We start from the raw sequence: 8636 nt of genomic DNA, 5'->3' as shown, positions 1-8636 counted from the left end.
GCCTGGTGGGACGCGAGGCCTGACCTTGCTGCCTAGCAGCCGAGTGCCGTGCAGCCTACCTTTACCTGTGCTCTTCGACCTCTGGCACGTTCGCCAATGAGAGCACCAGGCTAAGACGTCACCGAGGTCGGCCCCCGCCTTGTACGTACCGGAGCCAATCAGGATGCCGCGGGAGGAAACCAATTCGACCAATGGGAGAGACAGCTTCACTGCGGGGTGGAGTCGGGCCTGCGGCAGGGAGGTGGGGCGACGCGCCGCTGGGCGGTGCAAAGTCTGAGCACAGACCAATGGCAGGCCAGGACCGGATCCCGCGGCGTCGCCAGCCAATAGGCGCTGGGCACCGAGGCCCCATGTGAATGGAGGGTCGGGACGCTGTGAGCGTCATCCAATAAAGAAGCACCTCCGAGAGAGGTGGGTGGGACTCGCCGGCTCCCGTCCAATGGGCAGGCCCGACCCTGCGGCCGGGGGGCGGGCCCTGCGGCCCACGGAGCGAATGAGCGGGCCGGGACGGGCGGTGGCGGCGGCGCGTTGGGTTGCGCGCGGCGCACGGGGTGAGCGCGGAGCCGCCAGTGCGCACGGGGCCGACCGGCGCGCTCCCTCCGTCCGCCCTAGCCCCGCGCAGGCCACCATGGGCAACGTGTTGGCCGCCAGCTCGCCGCCCGCGCCGGCCCTCGTGGGGCTGCCGCCGCCGCCGCCCGCGCCGCCGGGCTTCACGCTGCCGCCGCTCGGAGGCGGCCTGAGCGCCGGGGCCAGCGCGGGCCGAGGCGCCGAGCGGCCCGCCGGACCTGCCCCGTCCCCACCGGGGGCCGCGGACGACGGGGCCTGCGGCTGCCTGCCCAACCCCGGCACGTTCGAGGAGTGCCACCGGAAGTGCAAGGGTGAGGGCCGCGGGGTCCCGGGATCGCGGGGGGCCCTCCGGCTCTCGGGGTGTGGAGTGGGCATGACGCCGGATCGCGGGGTGCGGTGCGGGGGTGCCCCCTGCTCTCGGGCGGGCATGGGGTCGGCCGGCGGTGCAGCGATCGCAGGGTGCAGTGCTGGGATCGCGGGGTGCGGGGGTACCCTGGCTCTCGGGCGGGAACGGGGTCGGGAAGTGCAACGCTGGGATCGCGGGGTGCGGGGGTTCCCCGGCTCTCGGGGTGTCGAGTGGCATGGTGTTGGCCGGCGGTGCAACGCTGGGATTGCGGGGTGCGGGAAGCCCCTGGCTCTCGGGGTGTCGGGTGGGCGGTGCGGCGATCTTGGGGTGCAGTGCTGGGATCGGCAGGTGCAGGGGTCCCCCCCGCGGAGCAGGCAACCCTGGGGTGCGCTCTCCGGTGAGCAGGACGGGACCTGAGGCCCAAGGTCACGGCGGGGGACGCAGCCCTGGGGTCCCCGAGCTCTGCTCAGGCCAGTGCCAAGCTGGCGGTCTGTGGCTGCTCATGCATTCCTTCCTGCTCTTCCCCCTAAAGCAGATACAGATCGGCGGGGTGAGGGCTCCTCAGCAGCCCTACGGGGTGTGCATTACCCCAAGTCACCCGGTCAGTGGTCGGGGGTGCAGGAAGGGCACTGGTGGGACCCTGTCCCGTGGGTGAGGGTGTCTGACAGCCTCTCTCATCCTCAGAGCTGTTTCCCATTCAGATGGAAGGGGTGAAGCTCACGGTCAACAAGGGTTTGAGTAACCATTTCCAGGTGAGGATGGCTCGGGTGGGATGAGGGGTGTCCTTCCCCCCAACACCAGGCATAGAACACTCTGTGTTACCCCCACTCCCTACCTGGGCCAGGGCCCCCCAGCCCCTGCCATCCTCTGGGGGTGCCCACAAGCCATCCCCAACACACCTCCTGCTCTCCCAGGTCAACCACACAGTTGCTCTCAGCACAATCGGGGAGTCCAACTACCACTTCGGGGTCACGTATGTGGGGACCAAGCAGCTGAGCCCCACGGAGGTGAGATTCTTTGCCTGGGTCATCGCTTACAGCTCTGTGGGAACAAGCAGAGCCCGGGGTCAAGTGGGACCCTGTTATGTCTCCTAAGATGCACTGTGGTGACCCCCACCGGACCCTGGCACCCCCAGGGCTTTGGCTCTTGCCAGGCCTCAGACGTTCTCTAGGGGGCGCTAGAGAGCCATGGATGCTCTTGAAGTAGGGGAGGTCTGGCTTTTGGGGTGTCTGCTGGGAAAGTGCTCTCTTCCCCACTCAGGCCGCCCTGAGGGGGCTGAGCCGGGGCCAAATCCTTGTGATGTGTTTAGGGTGGCCTGGGCTCCCAGGCCTGGGGTGTGAGTGTGCCCGCAGGGTGGGCCTCCAGCCCCTGCTTTCTGCCCACAGGCATTCCCCGTGCTGGTGGGGGACATGGACAACAGTGGCAGCCTCAACGCTCAGGTCATCCATCAGCTGGGCCCTGGGCTCAGGTCCAAGGTGGCCATCCAGGTGAGAGGAGGTGGCAGCGTCCACGTGGGCCCTGGCACAGCCCCCCAAGCCCCTGGCTGCCCTCACACCACGCTCCTCCCTACAGACCCAGCAGTCGAAGTTTGTGAACTGGCAAGTAGATGGGGAATACTGGGGTTCTGACTTCACCGCAGCCGTGACCTTGGGTAACCCTGATGTGTTGGTGGGCTCAGGTAAGAGGTGCAGGCTTCGAGGGGTGCACCCAGGGGTCGTGTGAAATAGGCAGATGTGGGTTGAGACCCCAGGATCACCAGAACCGTGATGCGGGCGGTGTCCAGCTCCTGTGTGGGCCTGTTTGCACGTGGGCAGCATCCAGGCCGGTGGGTAAGGAAAGACCCTCGGAGGAAGCAGCACACACACTGGCTGATGCGGGCTGCTCCTGCTGGCTTGGCCCTAGAGTGGCCCACGTGGCTGCTGTGCGAGCTGGCGGCTCCTGTGTGCGTTGGCCAGGGACAATGGCTGTCTGACTGGGGTCCAAGTTCCTGGCTTCGTGTGTGTCTGTCCAGCTTAGTGAACAAGCCCTGAAGAGGGGCAGCGCGTCCTCCAGGCGCTCGGGGAAAGGTGGTGAACAAAGGGGCTTCCAGTCCAGATGCGGGGCAGCCCGCAGGTGTCGTGGGGCAGGACTGTGGGCTGAGTGTAGGGCCTGCAGAGACGGCCTGAGCAAAGGCTTCATGGTGGGAGGGGAGCAGCTGAAGGGAGGCCGAAGTGCCCAGACCCTGGGGCAGCGGCAGCAGGACAGACTGCGGCCAAACTGCACGTGGGACTTTGACCTTGACTGTGAGTTAGTGTGAGGGGAGCTGGAGCCAGTGACAGTGAGACCTGACTTAGCCGCTGGTGGTTGCTATAGACCACAGGCTGGGAGGAGAGAAGTGAGGGGATCCTGGGGCGGCCTGTGGGTGAGCAGGTGGGTTTACTGAGGGAGGAGGGTCTGCTGAGCCCCAGGGACAGGGTCCCCAGGGGCGGAGTTCACTTGCCGTGGCTGCCTTCTGTGTGGCGGGGAGGAGGCCGTCTGGCAGGAGAAGCGGGGTGTGTGGGGCCAGGCAGGGTCAGGGCTGGCTGGGAGGGTGCCAGAGGCCAGGGAGCCTACGACAGGCCTCCCAGAGGAGGTCCTGATGGCAGGAGGGCGAGGTGCTAGAGGCCGGCGGACCCTGGCACTGCTGACCCTCCTGTCCGGGACCATCTGCCACACCAGCAGGGCCTCCCTCTGCTCCTGTCACACCCCTGTCGCCTTCCCAGACTGACAGGGACACCACCTCTGCCCTGCCCTCAGGCACAGTTGCCCTGCACATGGGGGGCAGGGATGTGCCGGGAGCCAGTAGGCACGCAGGAAACGCTGAAGCATGTGGGGACAGCAGGCTCCATTATTGCAAAGATGTGTTTATTTCTTTACTGAAAAGATTAATCTTCCACTTACTGTTCACCCAGGCAGGTGCCAGAGGCAGCCAGAGCCAGGCGCCTGAGGCACGTCCGGGTCTCCTCCGTCAGTGGCAAGGGCCCCCAGCTCAGCACTGAGGGCTCCGTGTCTGGCCGCCAGGACCCAGCTCTGCCTGACCTCAGGCCAGGGACTCTGTGCCTCAGTCTCCTTGACTGTCACAGGGCACGTGGAGCAGCACCGTGTTGGCAGAGTCAGCTCTGTGTGCGGGGTCACGTGTGCAGCTAGGCCTTGCCGTGCACTGGGGTTTCTGATGCCCACAGTGGGCAGGGAACAGCTGGCCACAGGTCTGTGACCACCCCCTGCACAGGGGACGGAGGCCAGGCCAGAGTCGCCATCTGCTGGCTCAGGAGCCCCACCTGCTGGAGCCTGAACCCACACTCCCTGCCTCCCTTCCCAGAGCCTGGCTGCTCTCTGGGCACCCACTCCGTGAGGGCATTGGGCAAGGGCTCCCCCCCCCCCCGGGACCTCTTCTCCGGAATGCAGGTGTTGGGGCGGAGAGGGAGCAGGAGGGCGCTTGGGGAAGCTGGCCCGATGTGGCATGTCACGCCCTGTGTGGCCACAGCCACTGTCAGGCCTGCTGCCACTCATCTCAAGCAGGCAGCCCTGATGTGGGCTTGTGGCCAGGTGTGGCCGCCCAGGCCACCCTCCTCCACCGCTGCCCAGCTTCCCCTCCAGCCACCTGTGCTGCGGGTGGACAAGGTGGGGCTGGCGGTGGGCCCCCGCCGGAGCTGCCTGTTTGCTCTCAGACCTGACTCGCTGCCCGTGCACCTCAGGCTTTGAGCTCAGCAGGCTCTGCATGTCACTTGTTCATGCCTTTGTTCACAAGACACAGACTTCTGGGTCCCCTGTGAGGTGCCAGTGGCCAGCCCGGGGTGAGCTGACCCACTCAGCAGTGGTCCTGGCATGGAGTTCTTGGGGGTCGCAGGGCTGGGCTGCCCAGGCTGTGAGGTGGCATTGTGACCAGGGAACCTGGTGCCCGGTAACAGGACTGCCTCTGCTGGGGGAGAGGCATCAGAATCTGGGCTGTAAGCAGGTGCAGGTGCGTCGCTGTGCACCAAACAGAGGGAAGGGTCGCTGGGGATAGTGCCAGCACTCGGGGGCTGCAGTGAGGAGGGAGCGGGGATGGCATGTCCAGCTGGGGTGCCATGGCAGGTTCCAAGCACAGGGTAAGCGGGGTGAGGACTCCTGTGTGTGGGGTCGTGTGGAAGTGGGGAAGGCAGGGCTGGGATCTCTTCCTGACCGTCATTGGCTGTCCTGCCCTAGGCCTCAGCTGAGGGGAGTGGGTTACCGTGAACAGGGTGGTGGGTCCGTGTCATCCTGAAGGAGAAAGGTGCCTGCTGCAGATGGGAGGCCCCTGGCCGGGTCATGGCCTGACCTACAAGCCTGAGTGCGCATGCCCTGGCCCAGCAGGTTTCTGGCCTGGGTGCCCTCACTCCCCTCCCTCCCCTTTCTTCCTCCTGCCTGTAAAGTGGACTTGGGGGTGTCAGGCCTCCAGCTCCTGCTGCAGGGGCCACTGCTGGGATCCCCGGTTGCAGGCTGAGCCACTGAGGGCGCACTGACTTGGTTCTGGCCACAGTGCTCAAGAAACAGAAAGGAGACATAGGAATGGCTGCAAGTTCCCCAGCTGGCAGAAGGTGTGGCTCTTTATTTTTTATATATTTATTTATTTATTTATTTTTTAAGATTTTGGGGCTAGCACCTGGCCCAGTTGGCTAATCCTCTGCATACAGGCACCAGAATCCTTTATGGGCATTGGTTCATGTTCCAGCCGCTCTACTTCCAGCTCCCTGCTGATTACCTGGGAGAGCAGTGGAGGAACCTGGGACCCTTGGGACCCTGCACCTGTGTGGGAAACTTGGAAGAAGCTCCTGGCTTCTGGTCAGCTCAGCTCTGGCCATTGCGGCTATTTGAGGAATGAACCAGTGGATGGAAGGTGTTTCCCTCTGTCTCTCCTCCATGTATATCTGCCTTTCAAATAAAAAAAAAAACAAATCTTTGAAAGTAAAAAGAATTAGGGCCGTGGCCTAGTGGCTAGGATTCTCGCTTTGCATGCACTGCGATCCCACATGGGCGCTGATTCATGTCCTGACTATTCCACTTCCCATCCAGCTCCCTGCTTGTGGCCTGGGAAAGCAGTGGAGGACGGCCCAATGCCTTGGGACCCTGCACCCGCGTGAGACATCCAGAAGAGGCTCCTGGCTTCAGATTGGCTCAGTTGTGGCCACTTGGGGAGTCAGTCAATCAACAGACTGAAGATCTTCCTGTCTCTCCTCCTTTGTATCTCTGACTTTCAAATAAAAATAAATAGAACCTTTAAAAAAAAAGATTATAAGAGATTAGAGAGAGAAAGATCCTTCATAAACTGGCTTACTGCCCAAAGAAGCCAGGAACAACTTCTGAGCTTCATGCAGGTGCGGGGTCCCAAGGCTTTGGGCCGTCCTCGACTGCTTCCCATCCCACAGAGAGCTGGAAGGGAAGTGGTGCAGCCGGGACTCAAACTGGCTCCCATATAGGTTGCCAGCATTGCAGGCGGAGGCTTAAGCTATTGTGTCATGACTGCAGCCAAGTAGCTGGATCCTGTGTTTGAGCGGGACAGAGACGTGGGCTGTGCCCTCGATGCACACTTGTGTGGTCGTTTGTGGGTGATCTGCCCTCAGCCCTTGTGGCCCTACCCCTCCCCAGGCTGGGGGTCCCACCGCACTCCAACGGCAGGGCACCCACCACCCACCCTCTCCCGCCCACAGGAATCCTCGTGGCCCACTACCTGCAGAGCGTCACACCGAGCCTGGCCCTAGGCGGAGAGCTGGTTTACCACCGGCGGCCCGGGGAGGAGGGCACCGTCATGTCCCTGGCTGGCAAATACACGCGTGAGCAGGGCAGGAGGCGGGGGGTGGGGTGGGGCGGGGTTCACCAAGGCCCACGACCCCCAGAGCCTGACCCCACTTTGCTTTCTTGCAGTGAACAACTGGTTGGCAACAGTCACACTGGGCCAGGCAGGCATGCACGCAACGTATTACCACAAAGCCAGCGAGCAGGTGACAGGCCGGGGCTGCCAGGGCCTGGGGTGCCAGGAGGGAGCTCCAGCTGGGCGGGTGGCTGACGTTGTATGGTCCTGGCCCTTCCAGCTGCAGGTGGGTGTGGAGTTTGAGGCCAGCACGCGGCTGCAGGACACCAGCGTCTCCTTCGGGTACCAGCTGGACCTGCCCAAGGCCAACCTGCTCTTCCGAGGTAAGGTTACACCTGAGCTGCTGGCTTCTGCCCCCGCCCCACCCTCTGACAGACGAGTCCAGGCTGAGCCTGGAGCACAGGACGAGGCCTCCCCAGCCACCCACTGGTTCCCCCTGGGGGCTGGCAGCCGCCTTGCTGGCCCGACGGGTGGGCACGTGATGATGTCAGCCTGCCCTTCCCCCACAGGCTCCGTGGACAGCAACTGGATCGTGGGCGCCACGCTGGAGAAGAAGCTCCCGCCGCTGCCCCTGACGCTGGCCCTCGGCGCCTTCCTGAACCACCGCAAGAACAAGTTCCAGTGCGGCTTCGGCCTCACCATCGGCTGAGCGCCCGACCCGCCTCGGCCCGCTCTCTTCCCGCCCTCCTGGGGTCGGGGGGCCGCGGCAAGAGGGGCCTCGGCCCGGGCTGGCAGCGGAAGAGGGGACTTTGTAACTGGGGGCCGTGTCTGGGTCTGACTGTGGGGCAGTGTGCCCGGTGGGCCTGGGATCCCAGAGGGGATGCCGGAGGCAAGCGCTGGAGGAAGTGGCGGCCTGGCCACCACCCTGGGGAGCAGCTGCCTGGCCACCACAGTGTCCCCTGAAGACCCTGGCTGGGCCAGCCCAGGAGGCCACAAGAGGAGCTTTCCCCGTTCCTGATCAGTCCTCCCTGCCCATCTCCCCACCCCCCGTCTATCCCTCGGTATAAATCATGTTTATAAGTTATGGAAGAACCGGGACATTTTACAGAAAAACAAACAAACAAACAACAAAAAAAATACACATGGAAAAAAAGCCGAGCCAGGAGGCCCTTGTGTGTCTGGCTAGTGGGTGTCGTCCCCGCGGCCGTCGGCAGGGGGCGCGCGAGCCCCGGGCAGCTAAGCGGCCGCCGGGCGGGGTCCGCGAGACCAGCCAGGGACACTGCGGACCTGGGCTGGCCCAGAGGGCGGGAGCTGGAGGTCACACGGCCTGGCCAGGCGGGCTCCAGCGTAAAGGATATCTGGGAGCCCGGTCCTTGCAGATAACCAGAGGAGGAGTAGCCAGGAGCTGTGTTCCCAAGGGAGCTGCAGAGCTGGGCTGAGCTCCACTCTGGAATGAACTATGGACATAGCATTTAGTCGCCCAGGGCTCGGGATTAACTGACCCATCTCCAGGTGTGAACTGAAACCCCAAAGGCCCCAGGAGGAGGCTGCAGGTTGATGCCTCCTAGTTACCTGAAAGAACTGCCTCTCCTGCTGCAGCGGAGTGCAGACCCACACCAGGTCTGGCTGTGCTGACCTCATGGGTCCCATTGCCTTCAAGACCAGGCGCTGACCAGCCCCTCCTCCGGTCCTGGCTGCAAGGCTTGGGGCCAGTTTGGCCCTGAGTCTTAGGAAGGGGACAGGTTTGGGATGCACTCAGCATGTTGGGTGCCAGCCTCCAACCTTGGTCCGCTCACTTGTTGCATCAAGACTGGTGTGGGGCACAGGCAGTCACTTGCCTGGCTGCTCAGGAGGCAGGAGGTCATTTTCCCAAGGTCACACAGCTGGGGACTGGTGGGGCCAAGATTCAAGCCCCAACAGTCTAGGTCGAGTTCTGAC

General features: G+C 63.8%; 1 protein-coding gene across 1 annotated transcript; it reads left to right on the top strand.

The window, feature by feature from the left end:
* Positions 1 to 519: 519 nt before the first annotated feature.
* Positions 520 to 7854, top strand: TOMM40 (translocase of outer mitochondrial membrane 40). The gene is made up of 10 exons (XM_040976207.1): positions 520 to 580; positions 613 to 878; positions 1598 to 1665; positions 1828 to 1920; positions 2299 to 2400; positions 2486 to 2591; positions 6598 to 6720; positions 6812 to 6888; positions 6979 to 7081; positions 7268 to 7854. Exons 2-10 carry the CDS (start codon positions 629 to 631, stop codon positions 7405 to 7407), a joined length of 1062 nt encoding a protein of 353 aa, XP_040832141.1. The 5' UTR covers positions 520 to 580; positions 613 to 628; the 3' UTR covers positions 7408 to 7854.
* The last annotated feature ends 782 nt before the right edge of the window (positions 7855 to 8636 follow it).

The sequence above is a fragment of the Ochotona curzoniae genome, unplaced genomic scaffold, assembly GCF_017591425.1.
Source record: "Ochotona curzoniae isolate NIBS_2020 unplaced genomic scaffold, NIBS_Ocur_1.0 contig_2699, whole genome shotgun sequence".
Taxonomy (NCBI): Eukaryota; Metazoa; Chordata; class Mammalia; order Lagomorpha; family Ochotonidae; genus Ochotona; species Ochotona curzoniae.
Note: the sequence above shows the minus strand (reverse complement) of the source record. Positions and strands in the feature narration are given on the sequence as shown.

Bases quoted from the DNA above. Each gene is read 5' to 3' on its own strand.
- TOMM40 (XM_040976207.1), top strand. From the start codon at position 629: ATGGGCAACGTGTTGGCCGCCAGCTCGCCGCCCGCGCCGGCCCTCGTG. The intron at 879-1,597 runs GTGAGGGCCGCG...TCTCATCCTCAG, and splicing joins GTGCCACCGGAAGTGCAAGG to AGCTGTTTCCCATTCAGATG. The intron at 1,921-2,298 runs GTGAGATTCTTT...TTCTGCCCACAG, and splicing joins AGCAGCTGAGCCCCACGGAG to GCATTCCCCGTGCTGGTGGG.